The following is a 23,848-nucleotide window of genomic DNA, read 5'->3' as shown; positions in this document are numbered from 1 at the left end:
TTAAGGCTACTGTCATCAAATTTAGGAACATTCCTTCCATAAATATGACCAATGTCAAATGAAACCAATGATTTCCCAGTGATTGTGGGGAAAGCATATCCCTGTGCGAACCAAGCGGAAACCAGTCGGTGCACACCTACAGAGGGATTGAGGTGACATTCCTCAACACCCCCGAGAGCGCACTCCTAATGGAGGCATCACTGCTTTGGCTTTTGTCACGCGTGAAAAAGAGTAACAAGAGACGAAAGTAGGAAGAGAGAGAGTGCAGAAGGCAAGATTCCGGGATGGTTGCTTTTCAGTATACTGCACAACTTTTGTTACATTTTGTTCAATTTTATTTAAAAATTTTTGTTTTCTGTACATTAAATGGCTAATTTGACCTACAAAACAACAGGACAGCGTAGAATGGGGGGGGGGGTGAAATCCCAACTATACACTATTAACTAGGGCTTTTAAAGTTAAATTATTAAAGCTGTCAACGTTAGTCTTAAAGCTTTAAAACTTTGACAGCACTGCAATCAACATAAAAGATTTTGAGCCAAGTCCATAATCGCAAACAATGTTAGAAAATGCTACAAAAATATTAATTTACATCAGTACATACATCAGTAAATATTCATTTACAGTTCATTGGAGCGTTCTCTTTTCTGTAGGCTTCTCAAACTGCAGCAAATGAGCGAGGTTCTAAAGGAAAATCTTTCAATCCCAAGAGACCCTGTGACAAATTCATTTTTAAAACCAACGCAGATTAATAGAATTCCACCTGTTTGCTATTTGAGTTGTCAAAGCGATCTAGTCTTGCACCGTATGCTTTCTTACTTTGCTAAATGATTCCCTATTAAATCCCATGGAAGAAGCCAGGGTATTGTTTGTGACATTTAACCCCAGGGATGACCATACGGCCAGCAAGTTGCGCATTCTGAAGTTCGAATCTTACCCTGATAAAACCAAAAAGACGGGGAAGGCTTTCACTGAGGTAAAGACGTCCTCCACGTATCCTTTATATTTTTGTTTGAAACTCAAAGTTTTCCTGCCTTCTTTCAGATGGTTGGAATGAGTCCCCCGTCTTGTCGGGGCCGTATTCCGACATGCGTTTAAAGCCCAGGATGGACAACAGAGTGAGACGAAAGAGAGAGAGGGAGAGAGGGCGAGGGAGAGAGAGTGACTGGCAAAGAGAGTTCCCTGTTTGGGTGAAACAGTGATCAGATCCTGCTATTTACAGACGCGGGCATGCTCGTCTGTGACACTGGAACGTGACCTCCTCCAACCACCACAAACTGTGTCAGGGTCTGACTATCTCTTATTTTATCACATTCCATACAGTCGTGCTATGCACTGACCCGTGCCTATATATACTGTACAGTATATACGTATATAGTCAATTGCTGATGCAAATTATAAAATGGAAAAAGCGGTGGTGCAAAGTAGCTAAGTATGGCCACTGGACAGTACTCAACAGTTTTTGACAGGTAAAACAAAATTAATTCATGAATATCAAAAGCAGGTGAGCAAATAAGTAAAAACTATATACAGTATAACTGACAATAAGAATCCTTTTTTATTACTTAAGTGAAGGATTTGAATGAGTATTTCTATTTTTACCAGACACTTTTTTTTACACAAGTATCTGTACTTACTCAAGCACGAAGTACAGTATAAGTATTTTTGACACCTCTGGGAAAGGGTGGATAAATTGAAGGGTACACGCAGCAGGGATTGAAGTCGCACGCTAGCAGTAGCATGTCGTCAGCGCGCGGCTATGCGGGAGCGTTTGACTTCCATATAACCCTGTCGAATTCCACCCGCCGAGATTTTCTTTCACTTTCCTGTGCTGACACTTTGATCGCCTGGACGGGTCACGTCGCCCTCCGAGACGCGGCGACGCTGGCCGACATGCACGCTAACATTCCTTGCCGCCAATGGCACAACAGCGTGTATAAATACTCCACCTTCTGTGGAGCCTCTGAAGTTGAGGTGGTGAAATGTGGGATTTGACCAAAATTCTTGTGGATTTTTTTCTCTCAATAATTTCAATCAGTGTTACCCAATAAAACTAATTGAAATGTCATTAATCCAATCCATACTATGCTCCAGTTGCTCCGCAATGGACAACAAGCCTTATCCGCTGTTCTACCACTGCTAATAACGGGTCCAGACCTTTCTTTGAAACATCATGAGAAGTTTCCCACCCAGATTTCTCAAGAGAATTAACCCCACAAGGAACCTCACCTGCCTCAAGAAATTCTACTGGATTTCACTTTCCTTTCTTTTCTTTGGTCCTTCCTCGGGTCTCCTGACGGCCTCACGACTCTGGCTGGATTCTGAAGTGTTCGGTTTAGGTGAACGGTATGGGATTTTTTAATAGGTTTTAGGTGAACTAATGAATACACACTCACACGCACGCACATGCAAATACAAAATAAAAAATTACAAAAAAAAAAAGAGCAATGATAATGACATGTCAAATCAGTAAAAATTACCGAATGAACAATACTGAGCTCTCCAGAAAAAAAAAAAAAAAAAGAAATAAAAAAAGAAATTCTCCTGGAATCTTGCATTGTGCTGCTTTTGGCTGTCAAGCTGTATAGATATCAGCTGGTGGCCAACACCAGCTACTTCTCCGCTAACATGGTGCCTTTGAAGGAGCTTGACATGCGGCTAGTTGGAATGGGTAGCATTTTAGAATGTTACAGAAAGAAAAACAAGTGTAATATTCTTCAACTATTTCATCACACGAAACACCCGCATACCACAAGACTTAAGTTCAGGAACCTTCAAACATCAAAATCAGAATTCATTGGAGGTCCAGTCTCAAGTCTCACTATGAATACATTTTCTCATACGTCGACCCACCTCACGTCATTGATTATTTTACTGCTGTGTAATTCATCCGGGAGCGTATATATTTGGACGTGACCACACGCAGGCCGACTCTACACAAAGTCAGACTCCGAGACTGGCTTGCTATTCCCAGAAGGATGATGTAACAACTGATATTAGCATCTCATATTTAGACCCCTGACACCTAAAACCAACGCGAGCAGCTACTGTTTAGCACGCTGTCTGGGACTGCAGCCACCGCCTCATCCATGCACAGCATTAGACCCAAGAAAAATAAGTCATTGGGCAAAGGAAAAAGTATTAGAATATAGTAATGAAGCTTGAGCGTAACATTTTAAATACAAAATGGATAAGGACAAAAATATGAATACTACAAATGGTCTCTATGTTGATACATTTGGTGTGATATGATACAAGGACAGTTCGATTTTAAAGTGGAACGATTTGATTTGGTTCGAGTCAATGGGATTGTTCAATTCGAAAATGTATGACAGAGAGAATGTGATGCAATGAGCTTCTTGTTGTTATTTTACATGCATATAAAAGAACTCTTGTACGGAAGAGGATCAGAATTCTGAGAATAAAGTGAGAATTCTCAATACAGTAACTAAAATAACAATATTATGTGTTTTGATGTGAATTCTTATTTTTTTGTACTAGTTTTCAGGACACTAAAAAAATTAAGAAAAAAGTTTTTTTTAGAGTTTTTAAGGCAACAAAGTGTCTGAGCAGGCAGGTTACCATGAGCCAAGTTGAGGTGACCAATTATTATGTTTATGAAAAAATATGAAATTTACCAAATTGTGACATTGGAGGTTTTGCCTCAATGCCAGTGACATGAAATTTGTACTGGTGGCTCGGTTAGGCTAGCGCCAGTGAATTTTGGGTGGCACGACACGGTCACGTGGTGGCTGTTAAACGTCGGCCTCTGTTCAGCGTCTTTGAGTGTTCGTCATTTTTAAATGTCACAAAATGACATAATAATTCTGAGATGCAAAGCTATTGCCAAATTCAACAGCAATAGCTTAGTTTTAAGACAGAAGGTCAATAACAGTGCCAGTCTCAGGCCAGAAATCTTCAGTTTCAGAAGTTTTCATTAGTTAGTATTTAACACAAATGCAGGGAATGCCCTCGTTAGCCGGTTATTCTAGTCAGTTAGCGCTAAGCAACGATGCAAATTCTCCGACTCCGGTTTCATCAGATGAGACAAAGCAATGACATCGCCTTAAATATGCAAATTAGTCATGTCGCCACAGGCATACAAAGCTCCCAAAAAGGCCATCAACACAGTGCAAAATGCAAAAACTAAAACAACTGGTGTCTCGACAAGTGTGTTGGTGACAAAGCGGTAACGCGGGGGAATCAAATCGACACGAGCACAGTTGGCCGAGGGGTCGCAGCGGAGCTCGAGCGGTGGCGGCCGGGACATGACGGCCTGAACAGCTGCAGTTTCCCAGATCTCCCACTCACGTGCCAAGGATCACAGAGGAATGGCGAAAAGCTGACAAGCGATGGGCGCTAATGATGTATCCTCCAGAGCTATCAGGGGACCAATAAAATACAAAATGGGGGCCAAAGTACCCCATTAACGACTTAGCTTTGACAGCTAGCTGAGCAAAACGTTTTGATGCCACGTTCATTTTCAGGCCACATCCACCAATAAAGTCTATGGGCCACTGAATCGAATTAATTGAATACATTTCCACGTATCATATTTCATCAAATAGAAGCCACACCGCTAATAGACAGAGCGCCTCAACTTGTCACCGGGTGCATCGTCCGCTGGAAAGAATAAACACCACCCCCAGATGAACGGTGCTTTTAGAAAGAAAAAAATGGTAGTAAATGTTAAGGATATGATTTTGCAGAATTATGTGGCCAAGTGTGGAGTTTTTAAGGTGACTTCATATCATTGAGTCTTGAGTTTTTAAGTGACCAATCACCTCTGATTAGTCTTTCAATTAAAGACAGGTCTATGATTAGAGGTCCAGTATACAACCCTTCACTAGTGTGAGTTCGAGTGTTTTTCCCTTCAAAAATCAAATGGCTGTAATCTATAAAACACCGACTGTGTGCGGTTAATGCAGCAAAAGAGAAAAAAACTTCACGCTGTCAACAGTTAGCAGTCTAATCCCCAAAGGATTATGTCATTAAAGTTAAAACTCAGGCAGTATTGCTCGTATCAGTGAGTATGTAAGCTTTTCCAGCACAACTTGAGCCGTCACATCTGCTTGTGAAAGACCAGGCTGGAAATATAAATTAGAAAATACAATACAGTGTGTGCAACTATGAATTCTTCCAACATTTTCCAGAAAAAAATACACCCTTAAAGTCTCACACAACTTTGCCGCTCAAACGTTCTTTGGCTTTTTTGCAACACCTTATGACAATTTGACCGTGGACCAGATTATTGCTGTTCACATTATTTTCTATGGTAAAAAAGCTCGAGTTACAACATTCAGTTACCTCAGTTACACACACACTCTGTCTCTCGCCAAACAAGCCGGCAGGTGCACCTGTTTACAAGCGAGACATATTTTATGACTACTATGATACATGAAATCTGCATTTAAGTTACTTTACTAGCATAGCCACCCGCCCAGGCAATACAGAACGATTATCCATCCATCCATCCATTATCCAAACCACTTATACCACATTAAATACTACATCACTGATATTTTGCAGAGTTGCACAAAGGGTCAGGTAGGCCACAGTGGGAGTGGCGTGATGTTCCCGGAGTGATAGTGTTACACTTTTCCCACTCTCCCGGATCATCACCCCCACCACCACCACCATTCAGACAATTCTGAGAGATAAGCCTTATTGTTTTACCAACATCCCTTCATACCAGTTATACCAGAAAGTTTCAATACGACATGAGGGTCAAAATATCAAAGAAAATGCAGTGTATTACATAGCAAAGCTGGAATTCCTTTGACAATTCTAAACAAGAGGGTTAACCAGAGGGTGAATAGTTGAGTTGCATAACAGTGGACAATGGACCTGTTGACCAAATTGGACTGTTTTGGATACTCAGGGTTGGTCAAACAGGGGTCCCAGGGAGCCGAGGTTTTGGGGGTAATAATCCTCCCAACACACACCAAGTAGAAAGTCTTCCCAGAAGAATTGAAGCTGTTATAGCTGCAAAGGGTGGACCAATGTCATATTAAAACAGATGGCTTTAAGAATGTGATGTCACTTAAATGTATATGTGAGTCAAAGCAGTGGGTGAATATTTTTGGGCAATAGAGTCTATCATCAAAAATCCAAAAAGTGTATTATCCATGCATGGAGGCAGCTTTTTTGTTTCCTTTCTAGTTCCTATCACAGAATTTATGAATGTCTAGAAAGAAATATTTCATGTTGCATTCAGGTGTACATGTGAGAATTATATTTAAGTAGCGGGTCTTTAACTTCTCTTTTCCCACTTGATATGGCATCTATTCTTTTCAAATCTCTTTTAACAAATCACAGGTCCCCGGTTGTGTAAATTACAGTAAAATATTAATCTTGTGAATCATTTCCCATGTACTGTAAAATGCATGGATGCGTTTTACAGTGCGCAGTCAATGACAATAGCGATTATGCGGCATTGAAGGATTAAACCAGTCAATCTGACCATTAGAAGGCTTTTGTTTTTGGTATCACTCCCCTTCTTAATCCTTCCGGTTCTTAAAAAAAAAGAGAACAGACACATCCTTTTTTTTTTTTTTTAAATATATATCTCTCCCATAAATGTGCTGGAAAAAGAGCGGCTCACTTGAACGCGACAACACCGGCGACCTCGGTTTGCCGGTGCTCGTCTGCGGTATCTGCGGCGGACACACATGGGTCACTAAAGGCTAGTAGTAGCGCGTAAAAACACATTCAAATAAAATAAAATGACATTCATTTGAATGGTGGTTGGGGGCAAAAAGATGACGTGAGGTGATGTTTTCGGTAAGGTGCTTACCTTTTAGCAAAGCAGCCTCGTCCTGGCTAGCTTGTCAGCGTCCTCCATGTAACAAACAAACCAAAAAAACAGAAAAAGTCCTCACTTGTCTTTAACACGTCATTCGCGCACGCGTAAAAAAAAAATAAATAAATACAACAGACAGGCGAGGAGCGAGCGATGCAAGCGGCCGTCCACCTGCTTACTAACTCCACCTGCTTACTAGTAGCCTGCCTGCCTGGTGGATTCACCCAGGCGGACAACTCCCACCTCTCACAGGGGGTCACCGGGTGGGAGGGGGCGTCGGGGGTGGGGGCAGTGGAATTGTAATGCGGCGAAAAGTCCGATGCCCCCGCCCGCTGCTCTGAGTGCTCTCTCGCTCGCCCTCCGGCTTCAGCTCCGCTCCTCCCCGCTCTCCCTGGCGACAAGGACAAGCACCCTCACGGGAGGCGGGGAGAAGGTGACAGCGAATGTCCTTTTACGAACCGGCGGTTCGGATTCGGAACTTCGCTAACCTCAGCCGCGCTTCCCGTGTGTTTTGTGTGAGTATTGACCGGTACTGCGCAAAATGGCGTTTACTGTAAATTGTTATTGGCTTGTTGCCCACCAACAGCCTGTGAGCAATTTGCGCGGGGTATCCATGACAACGGTCTACAGTATAGTTAGCTAGGCTGTTAGCAACGTTTTGCTACCACCAAGAAAGCAACAGACTTTAAAAAAAAAACACATACGGTATTGCTATACATATATGTACTGTATGACTATTGGCCAGTACATAGTACAGGTACTTTAGAATGCACACTTGCCTGTGAGCAGTTTGCCCAGGTAACCATGCTAATGCGCTACACTACAGATAGCCTGTTCGAAAATGTTTGCTAGCATTAAGTCTCCACACCCCATTTTAAATGCCAGGATGTACCATCTACATAGCTTAACAACAGCACCCCCCCCCCCCCTTTTTTTTTTAACTAACAAAGAGTTAAAGGTACAAAAACACTCATATACTATAGATCAGGGTTCTGCAATCCATGGCTCCAGAGTCACAATGGTTCACTCACCTTGTTTACATTCACCATGGATGCCACTAGCTCAAAATGACTACCACAACGTGCAATGCATTCCTGAATATATAGTCCATTTTTGGCTTTAAATGTCCATGGTGAACATAACAGTACTATTATGTGAAAAGGTTTGGCCACTAGCATGTTGCACAGCACAGTGCTTTGCTAGCAAACCCATTTCTATATTCTTTTTTAACCAATAAAAATAAGGCATGCAGTATATATCTTTGTTCTGAGGCTGAGATTAATTACAGACCATTCATTTAAATTATAAACATTAGGCTACATCTGTTTGTGAATGTTTTTAATTAAGGGGTTCCAATTTAGAGCTTTTCTGATATTTGACCTTTGTGCCAACAAGATCTCTTCTTGGTCTTATGCCTTTGGTCCTTTGTCGCTGTCTCTTCTTTGCTTTATAGGTTGGCCTTTGAGTCAATTTGACATCATTAATCACATACATGTTATCATGTAGAGGCCTTTTTATAGGCTATACATTATGAGTGGGCCAAGAGCCAAATTATGGCAATACATTATCACTGACGTGATAATCCAAGGTTGATGCAGGTACATATGTACTAATGGCAGGGCAATTAGACAAGGATGGGGAGTAGGTTAAATCTATTGGTAGCCACAGTGGTCTCTGAAACTGTAATTGGGGGCATTGTCCAGATTAAATATGAACAATATTTGTTGTGAATATGAATAAAAAATGTATATATGTATATAGTGTGTATATAAACTGCATCCACATCAAGCTCCTATTAATGCCCTCTTGGCTCTTTTGACATGCACAGATGCCATCCATAAAGTGAAACCAGCAGCTTGGCACATAGATGTTTTTTTGTTTTTTTTTAAATCAGAGCGCCCTCACATCTTTCCACTCTCAAAGGGATCCACATTTGGAACAGCTGATAGAGTGAAGTTCAGAAGTCTGGTCAGTGTTAGAAGGTGGCATGATAGTGCTGAATGGGGTTTGAGTACATGAAGTCATGGTCTGGCAATGACATCACATCAGCGTCATTTATAGGTGATCTGCAATGTCTTAAGAGCTGGTAAAGTTTCGACTTGGCAATAATCGCGTTAAATTACTCAAACCTCCAACTCCCATAACATGTCTTAATCTTTTAGTTAATATAATATGTAGTGGTGTTTTTAGGTTTTAGATCGGGGGTCATCAACCTTTCTGAAACTGAGCTACAGTACTTCTTGGGTACTGATTTAATTTGAAGAGGTACAAGTCTGATACACACTTCTGAAATAACAAATGTGCCTAAATTACCTTGATATGTTATTGTTAATAAGGTATATTAATTTATGAGAAGACACTGATCATGTTAATGATTTCTCACGATTAGTAAAGAGATAAATACCAACAGGCATCCATTAATGCAATTGTTTACATTTTGAAATTGTCATTTCTACAACATTTTTAGAAAATCACAATGTCCCATTAATTGTGGCTACTCATGATGTGGTCCTTCGGGGCTACCTGGTGCGCACGGGCACCACATTGTTGACCCTTGTTTCAGACTCATAAAGCACAATTTTAACTACCCGATTACCTGTTGCTAGGCAGAATTCCTAAGATCAATTATAACTTGTTGCTAGGCAAAATTCGTAGGCCTTAATTGTAACTTCCCAGCAAACTTTTGCTCGACAGATATCGCAGGGCTCAATTGTAACTTCAGCAATTTGTCATCTGGCTTTGTCTTTGTTAGTTACAATTACTCTAATAAAATGAAATGAAAATTACAACTTTTTACTAGGCAGAATTCATAGAGCTAAATTATCACTTGTTGCTAGGCAGAATTTGTAGGGCTCAATTTTAGATGCCCAGCCATTTGCTGCTAGTCAGAATTTCATAGAACTCGATTTTCACTGTCTACTCACATGTTGCTAGGCAGAATTCATAGGGCTCACGTACAACTTGTGTGTGTGTGTATATACACAGTATATATATATTTTTACATCTATAGATGGTTCAAGCTGCCTGCATAATCTCTGAAGTGACCCTCAAACATATTTCGTATGATAACACCAGCCTTGATGACTGTGTGTCGTGTGGCAGCAACCTGTTCTGCAACCCTGTTGACCTTTTGTTTTAGGATGCAGCTAATTGTTTTAGCAATACAACCCTGATTTATCATGTGTTCAACTTGTATGCATAGGTGGGGAAACCCACAATCAACACTAAATCATGGACAAATAAGTCCAGTGCCTAAAATTCTGTAAGGCTCAATTAACTGCCACTTGTCGCTAGGCAGAATTTTTAGGGCTAAATAAATTATAACTTGTTGCTGACGGAATTCTCAGGGCTTGATTATAACTGCCAGGCCACTTGTTGCTAAGACAAATTCATCAGGCTTGATTATATGCCCGCCCACTTATCACCAAGCAGAATTTGTGATTATTAATTAACTGGCTGACGCTTATCAATAGCCAATAGTTCTAATTGAGCCCTCCAAAATCTGCCTAGCAACAAGCGGCGGGGCAGTTAGAAATTGTTTTCTTTTCTTATCCACGTTCATTGATTTCTTTCCTGACGGGCTTCTTCTTGGGCACTTCATCTTGCTTGTGCAGCTGAGCTAACATTGTCATGCACCTCTCTTGCCTCTCCTTATGAGGGCATGAAGTAGGGAATTTGTGTGTTATGTAATGCACCTCTTTACGTCTATCAAAGCACAACTAGCGATAGCGAGTGCCCTGTTACATTATTATTATGATTACACTTACACTTCACGCCAACACTGGCATCTGCTGCATCCGCTGCCAAGCAGATTGATACAGTACAGCAGGTGTTGTTTGGGTCTTGGGTGTGAGGATGAATCAGTCTCAATACTGACAACATATGAGATTGAATTTTTTTTGGGGCATTTTTGGAAATGTTTTACGTTCTGATGATAATGTTGTCAAAAGGACCTCGGATGGCAGAGACTACAAAATGCTGCACTGTGCATGCCAGGCCAGTAGTTGGTGATGTTGCTGTTTAACTCATTCACTGCCATTGATGGCTATAGAGGTCAAAAATTAATTTTAACTATTTGTATTAGTTTAACATTTTTCCCACTTTTGTTAACAAGAGTATGAAAAGCTAGATTTTTTTTTTATCATTGTACACTTAGAACAGATATAAAATTTGTGATTAATCGTAAGTTAACTAGTGAAGTCATGCTATTAATCATGATTAAAAAATGTAATCGCCTGACGCCCCTTATTTTTTAGAATCTTTTCTTTAAAAAAAAATTAAAAATACTTTTTTTTAATTAAAAAAAGAAAGAAGAAAAAAATATTTCAAAATTAGGAATTTTTCATAATTAATCCCGTGACTTTAATTAATCACAAATTTTATATATTTTCTAAATGTACAAAAACAATTTTTTTTTCTAGGTTTTCATTCTCTTGTTGACGTCTATAGCCGTCAATGGCAGTGAATGAGGTAAAGAAACCTCATTAGATAATACAAACTTAATCGCCATTACTGCTAAAATGATACAAGTTGTCAGTTTTCAGATGAAAGCGTTTACTTCTATATATAGTTGCCTAAGTAGTTTTAAATTACCGTACTGTTACAGTATCAATACAAAATAGCAATGTGCGTACGAAATTTTTTTGTTTTTTCTTAGTGTGTGCGGAAGTTGGCAGTCATACGGGTCATGATAATCTGCGTATGGTTGATTCCAGGCAATTGTTATCATCTTTTTTGTTGTTGTTGAATTTATTGTTATTTGTCTTATTTTGGGAAAAGTTGGGAAAAAAATGCAATTATGATACAGACTAATATGAGAAAAATTGTGTAAAGTGAAATGGAATCATACATAATACATATAACAATTTTACAAAAATAATCTTGCGTATGTTTTTTTTTATAAGGTATATATTTCTTGTTTTATGGTTATCATCACACTTTTTCCCTGACACCATTCTGTGGCAACGTCAACACACAAAAACTCCAACTAATATCTAATCAAAAAGTAAAACAACAGCGTTTTCTCTTATTTTGTGTGTATTTTTAATACATTTTTTAAATGATTAATATTTTATTTTTTTAATCAATTTATTATTATTTTTTTGTTTTATTTAAAATACATTATTAGTTTATTTATTATTTTTAATCGGATCATTTATATTTCATTTTTATGTGTTGTTTATCATTCAGTTGTTTTACATTTTAGAATAAAACATTTGTATTTGATTCAACCTCTTTGAACTGTTTGTTTTTAAACTATTTAGATACACAATTAACTTTTGTGCGACACATTTTAATCCAACCCGTATTTCAGTACAAGTTATTCAATGTTCCTTATTTAAACGGTACACAGTGCTAATAAGCCTGCTCGAAGAAAGTATTTATTAAATCGTTGGAATTCCTTCCATGATTGTTCTCTGGAAAATCTGCAAATCCTATTGGTAGATTTTCAGCTTCTATAATTAAGAAATGGGCCTATTAATCCAATTAATCAAGAGTTGGAGTGGGGGAACAGAAGGTGATTAAGGACCCTGCAGCAGCAAGCAGATCTACAATCCTAATGCATGTAGACATTTGGGATGAATGAGTTAGCAGACTGCTTTTAGGACCCTATCGTCTTACATCATTCTTGTGTCTTTGCAGGATTTTTAAGGATGAGGAATTTGACCCTGAATCTCTCCTGTTCCTTTTTAGGAAACATGTCTAAGATGATGGTGATCTGTGTGTTCAGCCAGGTGGACCTCAACATTGAGGAAAGTTAAGGTATTTTTATTTTGGAAAATGGAGCCAAGATACTACCATTATGAACTACAGTAATGACACTTAATCATATTTCTTTTAAATTAAATTAAATTCCGACATACATGAAAACAATACATGATTTCATTTTGATATTCTTCTGGTGTGTTTTTCTGTTGTTTTACAACAATACTTACTGTACCAGTGTTAATCATGTATAATGTATGAAATAGCGAAGCGTGCAAAAATATAGCATACTGCACTGGTTACACTCAAAGTGACTGCAAGCTGAGCAAGCCTCAAAATAAAGTCCTCCCTTTTTAATTTTCACCCACATCATCTTTCTGTAGCAACCCACGTCTTCCTTGATTGTTATTTTTATCTTTTTATGGTTTGTTAATGTGATAATGTACAGTTTACTGTATGTGCAGCCTCAAACACTTCTGTAACAAACTGGCCATTTAGGGCGTTAAGCTGTTTTCCATATTTCATATTAAATCATCAGAGAAAAGCTGATTTACATTTCAAATATTAATGAAAAACTTATCTTGCATACTTGATAAAAGGATGTCAAAAGTTATGCAAATAACTTTTTTTTTTTTTTACATGGGCTCTTTCACTTCCTTTTGCGCTTGTATAATAGTTAAAAATGTGAAAATGCTTGGTAGCTAACTTCTTTTTACCCTTGTAAGTTAATTAAGAATTTCAAATTGTGACTAGAACAATTTCCTCTTCAGTTCTAAAGGTTTGTTGTTGATGGCCGCAATTTGACCCAGCTAAAGATTGAGTTCATTTTTTATCCTATGGAATGAATTCTTTTAAATACTTTTGTCAAAATCTCATAGTCTCACAGTCCACCAATTGAGACGCGCTGTAAAATTGTGCTGGTAATCACAACAGTACAGGATAATGTATGCAGATAGTCTGTTGTTTCAGTGTGCTGTACTGCCCTGCAAAGAGTGAACAGAGCAGCACATGCAATATTAACCGTATTGATCTCCTGTCACTTTACAATGAGAAGAGAGCCAGACAGTTAGCACTTAACAAATAATCATGTATATGTATATATATATATATATATATATATATATATATATATATATATATATATATATATATATAAAAAATTTTAAGCCATCCTGTATCGCTGTGCAAACACTTTTCTGCTTCATTTTTATTACTACGGATGAGTAATTTTTCTTTTTACTTAAGCGTAATTACAGTATACAGTGTTGCTCATTTTTAAACTTAAAAAGTGACTTGAATTGAACGTTACCCATATGGTAATAAAGGTTATATAATACACCGGCATGATGACTTGACCATTGCATGTGGTAAGTATTCTCAGCACTTCCCTTTTTCAATATTTTGCTGCGGTACAGCTTTATTTTAAAAATGAATTCAATTCCTCAAAAATCTACGCAGATTGACTGCTGAGCTGAAAGGCCAGGATGCCAACTCAGCGCTATGTGCGCTCGAGTAGGTGTGACTAGACAGACAGCATGGAATAGCCACCGTTTTATACAGTATACTGTATACAGAGTGCTTTAATATTAATACTTAAAATTATTTATAATTTCATATGAGCCTGTGGCTAGAAAGCAAAGCATGGAGAGTGTCTGACGCTGAAATGATCAGGTGGAGTCAGTGACTGAGGTAATTGATCATCCCCACAGCCTCTCAAAATTGCCCATTTCCCCTTCTTTTTGGTCATCTACTTCTTACTCGACTATCACATTTTCACATTTTGTGGTTCAATAAAAATACAGTACTGTATTGTCAGCCTCAAAACCTAATGCAGGCTCACTTGTATTTGGAATTAAAATAATATAATATTAGACTTGGAAATTAAAAGAGTTTTTGAATATCTAGGAATTTATTACTAGCTCTTTGACTGCCAGACGTTTTCAGAAAAGGGATGCCGTGGGTGCCAGGCGATTTAAGCATTTTGACTGATTTTTCAAGGTCCACAGAAAATTATGTGTTTGGACTATGGAAACACACATACTACCAAATGAAAGATTGGACTCTCATCCTTCATCAGAAAAAAAAGTTTGTTTCTACCTTATTCCGTTTTTCAGTAATCAACAATAGAAAATGGTTAGTTTCACCTCTGTTTTGAAACAAACGTCTTTTAACGTCTTTGGCACTCCTCCGTAGCATTTTACTAAACGTTATTTAACGTTTTTGGCAGTCAAAGAGCTAGAATAATTTAATTCCCCTTTTCTGTATATAAAATACTCATAAATATCAAACCCTAAATTGCCTATGAAATACAGCCCTTAAAACAACACAGAACTGCAGCATTTCTGCAGAATTTTATTATAGCGTGTAAACCGGCGGAGTTTAGCAGTGGACTAAACCATTCAGGTGACTTCTATCGCAGGGCAGGACGGTTGTGCTCTATTAATCTGAGGGAGGGAGGATAAAAAGGTAAACGCGAGGTCAACTGATACAATTGGTTAGTCTGCATGTGGCTGAAGAGATTGAGGAGACATGTTGATTGTCAGCGGTTATTAAACTGCGGCGCACCCTGGAGGGCACTCGTGCTCACCGCTTTGTCCAGTTTTGAAAATTGCTTTAATAATTACACATTAGTGGGGCGGGGAGGTGGTTTTATGTGTTGTTTTTGTTTTTTCTCTCTCTCGCAATAATGCTTTTATGAACATTTTGTCTGTAAGATTCATTTTGTTCTTAAAAATGGCCGTTAAAAAAAAAAAAATAGTCCATGAACTCAACCATATAGCTCTGCTCTATCTAGTAGTATTAAGATATTTTTATACGTTTTGAGAAAGTTTATTTTTATTTTTTATTATTTTGCAAATATTTTTGGAATTTGTTTTTGTACAGTTCTTTATTTAGATTTTTTTGGTTTCATTTACTATTTATAAATCAAATGTATTATTTTCGTATTTAATTTTGGGCTGTTATTTTAAATAATTATGTTCATATTTGTATTTCAGCATTTTATTTTATTTCAGTATTTACATTTTATTTTAATTTTGTACTTTATAATACTTCAATAATTATTTTTAACATTTTATAATTGAAATATTTTTTTTTAGCTTTTTTTTTAAATAGTGTATGTATTTGTATATTCTTATTTTTTATTTTTGTAGCATTCTTTCAAGGTATATTATAATAATGAGGAAAGGCTGGACAAGTGATGGTCAAACTGCAAGTCTAAACATAAGTTAAACATAAGTAAATAAACAATATGTAAAACACAAGTAATAATCACTATAAAGCTTAATGTTAACCATGTAAATGGGGTTTAAAAAAACAACCTACAACAAACAATGGCATACAGCAGTAAGACAGTGGATGATTTATGGATTTGTGCTGCCATCTAGTGGTAGTTTTAAGCAACACCAGCCACATTTTCCAATCATATCTGCGTTTTTAATCCATCCAAAGTAGACCCATCTATTTTGTGTTCTGCTTGTCCTCATTAGGGTCCCTGGTCACTGAACTTGAGCCTAAGCCTAGCAGACTTCGAGCAAGAGGCGGTACACCATTGACTGGTTGCCAGCCTCTCGCAGGGCACCATTTCACTCACATTCACACCAAAACACAATTTCGAGTCTTCAATGAACCTTACGTGCATGTTTTTGGAATCATGGACTGGTTCAGATTTCGGTCTAACTGCAAATAAAAACTCATTTGAAAAGTCGTTCTCTGCCCAGGCCTGCTGTGTGGGTATTCCCCCCATTCATTCATGTGTGCATGATGCAGCTTGAGGGTATTAAAAACAGGTTTCTTTTATTGTACTGTTCTGTGTGTGGCGTGTGTGTGCGTGCGTGCGTGTGTATGTGTCAAGGTCAAAGTATGTGGAAGCACCGCCCACTCAGGAAGCGTGCAAGTAGCTTTTTCTTTTTGTGTATTTGTACACCTGACCTGGCTTTTGTCTTTGTTAATGACGGTTAAATCATTCTTAAAGGAAACCTTTTGAAGGAGTCAAAATGGAGGCCCAGCAGACAAAGTTTTCTTCAGCCAGCTTGGCACTGAAAAGAAACCTGGTCAGTGGTTGTCGTGTTTGTCTGTGCGTTTTGGTGTGTGGTTTGTACATACTGCTCAAAGAGTGAAACTAGAAAGAAGAAGTAAAATGGAATTAGAAATGTCATGTCCGTATTTATTTGCTCTCACAAAGCTTATTCATTGAAGTCTCTGGTGTCTCCACTGCTGAGGAAATACGACTTCTCCGTTTGGAAACCATGAGCTACAGAGAAGGGAAAAAGCTGGTAAGAACTTGGAGGAAATGACAAAAAATGTATAACGTGGATAAACATTTGTTTTTGTGGGGCTTATTTTGGATTGTGTAAAATAATCAAGTGATAGTTAAAACTAATTAGGGAATTGAATATGTGTAATTTATTTTTTTTAAACACATTGAAATGAGTCCATATGACTTTTGCTCTATTTGCTAGCTAGCATACTGTTTTTGTCTTCTTTAAAAAAAAAATAAAAATCTTTAATCTTTTTAAATCTTGAAGAGAAAAATCACAAAATGTTAGATACAAGCTTTTTGTTGGTAAATATAAGCTTATTTAAATATTTTCAAGTGACTTTTGATCTGTTCGTTAATGAGCGGGCTGTTTTCTGTTTTTAGTTGAACACACATCCGATTGCTTTGTTTTGGCTAGCAACTAGTGGGTGAGATATCTGCTGTTTGTTGTCGACAGTAGGGTCATTTGAGCAATTCCGTTGTAACTGTTAATTAGCTAGGTGTTTGTGTGTGTGTTTTTTAAAATCTTTTTTTATGTTTAGCCAAAAAACATCCCTTGATACCACTGTGCTACTTTCCTGTTTAGACAGGTCTTTGGCTGTATCTTATGTTTTAGCACATTTGGAGGTATCATCAGGAGACACTGATGACTGATTTTTATTTATTTATTTTAAACTATTTCCAAAGTTTTTGAGTGTCTTCTAAAAAGACACTCCAAAACATTTTCCCTGTCATCCCTACAGGTGTTTCTACTGGGCCACTTCATCCTGGTTTTCCTCGTCGAGGCGTCCCAGAAGAAGACGACCTCTTGCCGCATCCAAGGCGGCAAAGCCGACTGCAGCCGCTTGAGCCTGGCTGCCGTGCCGCCCGACCTCCCCAGAAATATCACCATCTTGGATCTGTCCCACAACCGACTGAACCAGATCCCGCCAGAGTCCCTGGCCCCTTACGCAGGTCTCCTGCAACTGGATGTTGGTTTCAACAGCATCACCTACCTGGATGGTGGGCTGTGTCGGGCGCTGCCCCTGCTGCAGACTCTCGACGTGGACCACAACGAGGTGCACGTCATCCAGGAAAAGGATCTGAGCGCCTGCGGGAGCCTAACCAGGTTTCGTTTGTCGAGCAACAGGCTGAAGCTCAAAGGGGAAGTCTTTGCCGGGCTGCAGGTATTCGGATTCGCTATCTGGTGACTTTCGGACTTACTTTACTTCTCTTTTCATGCAGAAGTCATAAGTAAAGCACGTATGTGCAATGTCATAGTAAGCCTCAAGTCTTTAAGGGAAAGTCAACCGTTAACATTTCTTGACAATAATATATGCGACCTCGCTTGTCTCAACATGAAATTGTGATTAATATTACATTATATGTGTGAATATGATTATGCATCAAAATCCAGCCCTTTCCATCCATCTCGGGGGGCTGCAATTTTGCCACTTGCTGTCGACTGAAGATGGCATCACAGTTGTCCAGGGCTCAGGCAATGACCAATCACAGCTCACCTGCTTTCTGAAGCTGAGCTGTGATTGGTTGTTACCTGAATCCTGAGCAACTATGATGTCATTTTCACTCGACAGCAAGTGGCAAAATGGCTGCCTCCCGGTATTGATAAAGACTGCTGGATTTTGTTGCTTAACTAACTCTAATGCAATATTAATCACAATATCTTATTTAGACTAGTGGGGTTGCATAAAACATATTGTTAAAAACTGTTGGGGGGGGGGTTTAACTTCCCCTTTAACATTAACAAGTCAAGCAAGTCCTAAGTTTTGTGGTAAAAATTAAATTAAAAAAGCCACGTGAAGTCCCCACTAATTCAAGCCATTCTTGTGTTTAACAAGTCATCAATAATTCAAAACACACATTAGTTAGGAATATTCAGATTAAGTTGCATGTTTATCCTGAAATTAAAGATTTAACCAAGCAAGTCCCAAGTCATAAAATTAACTACGTACTGCTGTAGTCTGATTCATGTCAAGTCATGTGACTCCCCCTGCCTTTCAGAATCTGAAATTCCTAGATGTGTCTAAGAACAATCTCAACTCCGCCAAGCTGGGCTCCAGGCCTCAGATGCCCGACCTGGTGGAGCTCAGGCTGGGATTTAACACATTCTCAACTTTGGCTGAGGATGACTTTGCTCTCTTTAACCATTCAGCATCTCTGCAAGTCCTCAACCTGGAATCCGCCAGCATCAAAAAAGTAAGGAAAAACTCATTCACTTTTATGCCATTACAGTCCTCTTGCACTAAGGGCAAATGGGGCAGTGGCCCATTGCATCCAGAAATGGGACGGCTGGATTTGATATGGCACGTCACTACAGTGGAACAGTAGCAGCTGGCATGTCATGGCTTTTCAAGTAAATGAGTCATAGATCATTGCCCAATCATGGGTGTACTAGTCTGCCATTTGGCCCCAAGTCAGACTGTGTGTTGTAGTGCTGAATAGGATATCGCCGACGTCGGGCCAAAAGCTTGTACCTCCAAAATTATCACTTTTCAGGAGTCCCAGCCATTTTCACTGAAGCAACCCCCTTCGCTCCCAGCTGTTTTATTGGATTTTGACAGATTTTGCAAGGTCCACAGAATATTCTGTTCTATTGCTAGAAAAACATGGAAAACGGAATCAGGAAGAAAAGTATATTTGTATCTATTTCTGTTTTGAAGCAATCAGCATTATAATAGAGCTAAGTTTCATCATTATTCACAAACCTGTTGAAAACACTGGCAAAAAGAGCTTGTTGGAACATGGCCCTGGCTGATCTCTTGTACGTTTTTTGTAATAACTACCATTGCTTAAAGCGACCTTCTTCGTGTCAGAACAAAGCTGTATCAAAGTCTAGCCAGGTATTCTCTAGTATTTAAAAAAAAACAAAAAAAAAAACGTATAAATACGTTTTTGGGGATGGAGGACAAAGTATTAAAAAATGTATTCATACGTTTTGGGGTTTGTAACATTGCATCAGCAAAAAGAACAAGCCATTTTCAGTACTTTACATTGATCAAAAATTTGTAAAAATGACAACCACGTGTGGACTGACCAAAAGTATAGATTTTGGTCCGACACTAGCAATATGCAGGACACATAGAACACGTTTAGTGGTTTAAATAGATGCTATCTATGTATTTTTTCACAGGTGGAGCCTGGTTCCTTCCAGCCCATTTCCCACTTGCGTGTCTTGATCATGGATGGGAGCAACATGGGAACGACAGCTATCTCCAAACTCTGCGCTGCCCTCTCGGGAACGTCTATCCAGACATTGTCCTTGCAGAGGATGATGCTGGTCACACTCACCAGTAGCACCTTCAAAGATTTGCAGCAAACCAACGTAACCTTACTGGACCTCTCCGGCAACGGCTTGGGCAAAATCGAAGATGGCTCGTTCCGGTGGCTGGGCAAATTGGATGCTCTTGTTTTGTCAGACAATAACATCAAACACTTAACCAAGCAGACGTTTCAGGGTCTTGACAGTTTAAAACAGCTGGACTTGAGGAAAGCTCTGGTGAAAAGTCATACATCCTCCACGCCCATTATCGACGACTTCTCCTTCCAGTCGTTGGGCGCCCTAGAGACTTTGTGTTTGCAGAGGACTTCGGTACGGATGATTAGCGAGCACACCTTCACAGGCTTGAAAAATCTCAAAAATCTGGACCTGAGCTGGAGCAGCTACATATCGCTGAAAAACATCTCCAACAAGACATTGGCTTCGCTGGGCGGGTCGCTGTTGCTGAAGCTCAACCTGACGGCGACAGCCATTGTGCAGATTCAAAAAGGCGCCTTCTCACATTTGCGGAACCTCACCCACCTTTTTCTAGATTTCAATTTCATCAAGCAGACTCTGAGCGGGGCAGAGTTCCAGGGCTTGGATCGACTCCAGGAGCTTCACATGTCCTTCAACCACCAGACAATCAATCTCACCTCCATGTCGTTTATCGGTGTTCCTCTTCTCAGGGTCCTGACGCTCAGTAAAAGCCTCACGGCCATGTCCTTGAACTTGGATCGCTCTCCGTTCGAACCCTTGTCCAACCTCGCCTACTTGGACCTGAGCAACAATAACATTGCCAACTTGAGAGGCAACCTCCTGAATGAACTCGTCAACCTGAAGGTCCTCATGCTGCAACACAACAACCTGGCGCGGTTGTGGAAGGACGCCAATTTAGGTGGGCCTGTGCTCTACCTGAAAGGGTTGGAGAACATGGTGAGCCTGCAGATGGACAGCAACGGGATCGATGAAATCCCCTCGGAGGCGCTGAGCGGGCTGAGGAACCTGCATGAGCTCAGCCTGAGCAACAATCTGCTCAACAACCTGAAGGACTCCGTTTTCGACAGCCTGACCTCCCTGAAAGTCTTACATCTGCGGAGGAGCATGATCACGACCGTGAGGCCTGAGGTGTTCCGGATTCCTTTGGCCAACCTTAGCTATCTCCTCATGGATAAGAATCCCTTCGACTGCACGTGCGAGAGCATCATGTGGTTTGTGACGTGGTTGAACACCACCAACACTACCAGCATTCCCGGCATGAACAGGCAGTACATGTGCAACACGCCGCTGGCTTACTTCAACCGTTCCATCACAGATTTCGACCCGCTTTCCTGCAAGGACATGGCGCCATTCCAGGCGCTGTACATACTGAGCAGTACCCTGGTGTTGCTGCTGACCGTGACGGCGCTTCTAGTACGCTTCCATGGCTGGAGGATCCAGTTCTATTGGAACATCCTGGTCAACCGGGCTTTAGGCTTCAGTGATGCCACAGTGGAGGAGGGCCGGCAGTTCAAATATGACGCTTACATCATCCACGCCGAGGTGGATGGCAGCTGGGTGGAGAGAGCCATGATACCCCTTGAAGGCAAGGGGTGCAGGTTTTGCCTGGACTGGGATTCAGTGGCAGGAATGTCCCAGCTGGAGTCCATCGTGGAGAACATCAGGAACTCTCGGAAAATTCTATTTGTCGTCACCGAAAGCCTACTCAGTGATCCATGGTGCAGCCGGTAGATCTTCTTTTTTTTTCTTCTTCAAAACCCTTTTGTAAAGGAAGCCCAGGCTAACAAGGACTTGCAAAAATCTCCAATAAATTGCGCAGTCTTAGATATGACTTCCGTAAATCCCACAAAAGTTGTACAGGTTAAAAAAAGAAGAAAAGATTTGCAGGTTCAAATAAGGCATTAAGCAATAAGGCATCATAAATCCCCCAAGGCCAAAGTAATAATACTACAAGTTTTTCAAACTTTTGGCAGGGTAACATAGGAATATCAGAAATCTGCCCCAATTACACAATTTAAAATAATCCTGCACAATATCTCAAAAAAGTTGTACAGGCTAAAATAAAACAACCATAATTCCGCTAGTTAACATAACACTACAGTTAATATCCTAAAAATTGCACAGGTTAAAATAAGCATTCGGGTTAAGCATTTGGAAAATCCCCCCAAATTCCATAAATTTATCGTAAATCCCACAAAAATTACACTGGTTGGAATAATCCAACCATAAATCCTACAAAAGTTGCACAAGTTAAAATAAGACCACCCTAATTCTCCCCCAAAATACACAAGTTAGTATAGAACTGCAAAATGAAAATTGCACGGGTTAAAGTAATACTGCTGGTTAGAATAAGACTACAATAATACCCACAAAATTATGCAGATTATAATAATACTGTAAAACCAGTGATAAGATATTTAGAATTACCATAAACCCTCCAAAAGTGGCAGAAGTGAAATGAGACTACCAAAACTCCCATAAATTTCACAGATTAAAATAACACTCCGATCAATTCCGGAGTTTTAAAATTATAACAATACTATAAATCCTACCAGTTATAGATAACACTACTAAAAATCCCCCATAATTTGCAGAGATTAAATAACACTCCTATTGATTCCAGAGTTTAAAAGCTAGTGTTAATGAATTGTGAATTTTAAGACCACCATAAATCCCACAGAAAATGCAAAGGCTAATATAAGACTACCATAATTCCCACAAAAGTTGCGCAGGTAATTTTTTTCTATTTGACTTTTTGTTTCCCTCCATGCAGCTTCAAGGCCCATCATGCATTGCACCAGGTGATGGAGGCCAGCAGGGACTCTGTGATCCTGGTCTTCCTGCAGGACGTACACGACTACAAGCTATCGCGCTCGCTCTTCCTGCGCCGCGGGATGCTGAGGAAACGCTGCATCCTCCACTGGCCCGTCCACAAGGAGCGAGTGGCCGCCTTCCGTCAGAAGCTGCTCATCGCCCTCGGGATGACCAATCGATTTCCGCCCCGGCTTTGAACAACCTTGCGGGTTTTGGTGCAGGTTAGGGAATTTATTTTCACTTTGGTGTGATTGGCACACCTGGAACAAACAAATGTGGCACTGTGTGATGGGATGGGACATTTTATTAGGTACAAGTTTAATATTTAGTCCAAATTACGGATGGGTAAGTACTGATACCAGGTGGTATTGGTATCAGGCCCATTATTTTGTACTCTTGTCAGTCTAGGAAAAAAAAAGTGGTATCAAAGACCCTAGTCAAAATATTAGGTACAGCTCAGTATTTCATTACATTGTGTTCCTAATATTTTGTCCAGTAAAGCGACTACACATCAAACTGTAATTTATTTAGAGTAAAAATGTCACTCTATAAGCATCAAGACATCCATCCATTATCGGTACTGCTTTTGTTATCTAAATAAATTGATGAATTAAATTTTTATACCATAAGAAACAATGTATTTATTTTTAAGTACTATTTTATGCACTAACAGAAAATGGCATATTTTGTATCTACTGTTAGTCCGATTTTATTCACAAATTGTAGCCATCTTACTTAAAACAGTGATAGTGACATCTAGTGTCTATTCTCACTTACGACGTCCTATAGCTTGTGCATTTGACATGAATTATAAATGAACTCTTGCTTGTCTTCATAAGGACAGCGCCTAACTGGTCCTATCTCAAATGATGTATGATTTATATATGATGTTCAATGATTTATTTTGGTACACCCTGAAGTGGTGTTTTATTAATAATTGACCTATAAAACAACAAATAACTACCAACACCAAGAGCAAACAAAACAGATCACCAACAGTCCAGACGTGCCA

At 39.5% G+C, this 23,848-nt stretch overlaps 2 protein-coding genes across 13 annotated transcripts in view; one reads left to right on the top strand and one right to left on the bottom strand.

The window, feature by feature from the left end:
- Nucleotides 1–7,591, bottom strand: part of sorbs2a (sorbin and SH3 domain containing 2a) — a 46,580-nt gene extending 38,989 nt beyond the window's left edge. The window contains exon 1 of one of the 4 annotated variants that reach the window (XM_077570501.1): nucleotides 6,797–7,591. The gene's annotated coding sequence lies outside the window, so the exon portion shown is untranslated. The remainder of the gene's footprint in view (nucleotides 1–6,796) is intronic. The other 3 variants (XM_077570499.1, XM_077570498.1, XM_077570500.1) reach the window with 3 other exon arrangements.
- Nucleotides 6,945–23,848, top strand: part of LOC144054993 (cytochrome P450 4V2-like) — a 27,754-nt gene continuing 10,850 nt past the window's right edge. The window contains exons 1-8 of one of the 9 annotated variants that reach the window (XM_077570512.1): nucleotides 6,945–7,317; nucleotides 12,497–12,565; nucleotides 16,482–16,560; nucleotides 16,724–16,782; nucleotides 17,510–17,932; nucleotides 18,768–18,962; nucleotides 19,897–21,749; nucleotides 22,796–23,057. In XM_077570512.1, the coding sequence (XP_077426638.1) occupies nucleotides 16,756–16,782; nucleotides 17,510–17,932; nucleotides 18,768–18,962; nucleotides 19,897–21,749; nucleotides 22,796–23,033 (2,736 nt within the window). In that variant the 5' untranslated portion in view covers nucleotides 6,945–7,317; nucleotides 12,497–12,565; nucleotides 16,482–16,560; nucleotides 16,724–16,755 and the 3' untranslated portion in view covers nucleotides 23,034–23,057. Of the gene's footprint in view, nucleotides 7,318–12,445; nucleotides 12,566–13,680; nucleotides 16,783–17,509; nucleotides 17,933–18,767; nucleotides 18,963–19,896; nucleotides 21,750–22,795; nucleotides 23,458–23,848 lie in introns of those variants that run through there. The other 8 variants (XM_077570511.1, XM_077570509.1, XM_077570510.1 and 5 more) reach the window with 8 other exon arrangements.

Source organism: Vanacampus margaritifer, chromosome 7, assembly GCF_051991255.1.
Source record: "Vanacampus margaritifer isolate UIUO_Vmar chromosome 7, RoL_Vmar_1.0, whole genome shotgun sequence".
NCBI classification, from domain to species: domain Eukaryota; kingdom Metazoa; phylum Chordata; class Actinopteri; order Syngnathiformes; family Syngnathidae; genus Vanacampus; species Vanacampus margaritifer.
The sequence above is the reverse complement of the archived record's forward strand: the minus strand, read 5'-3'. Positions and strand labels throughout refer to the sequence as shown.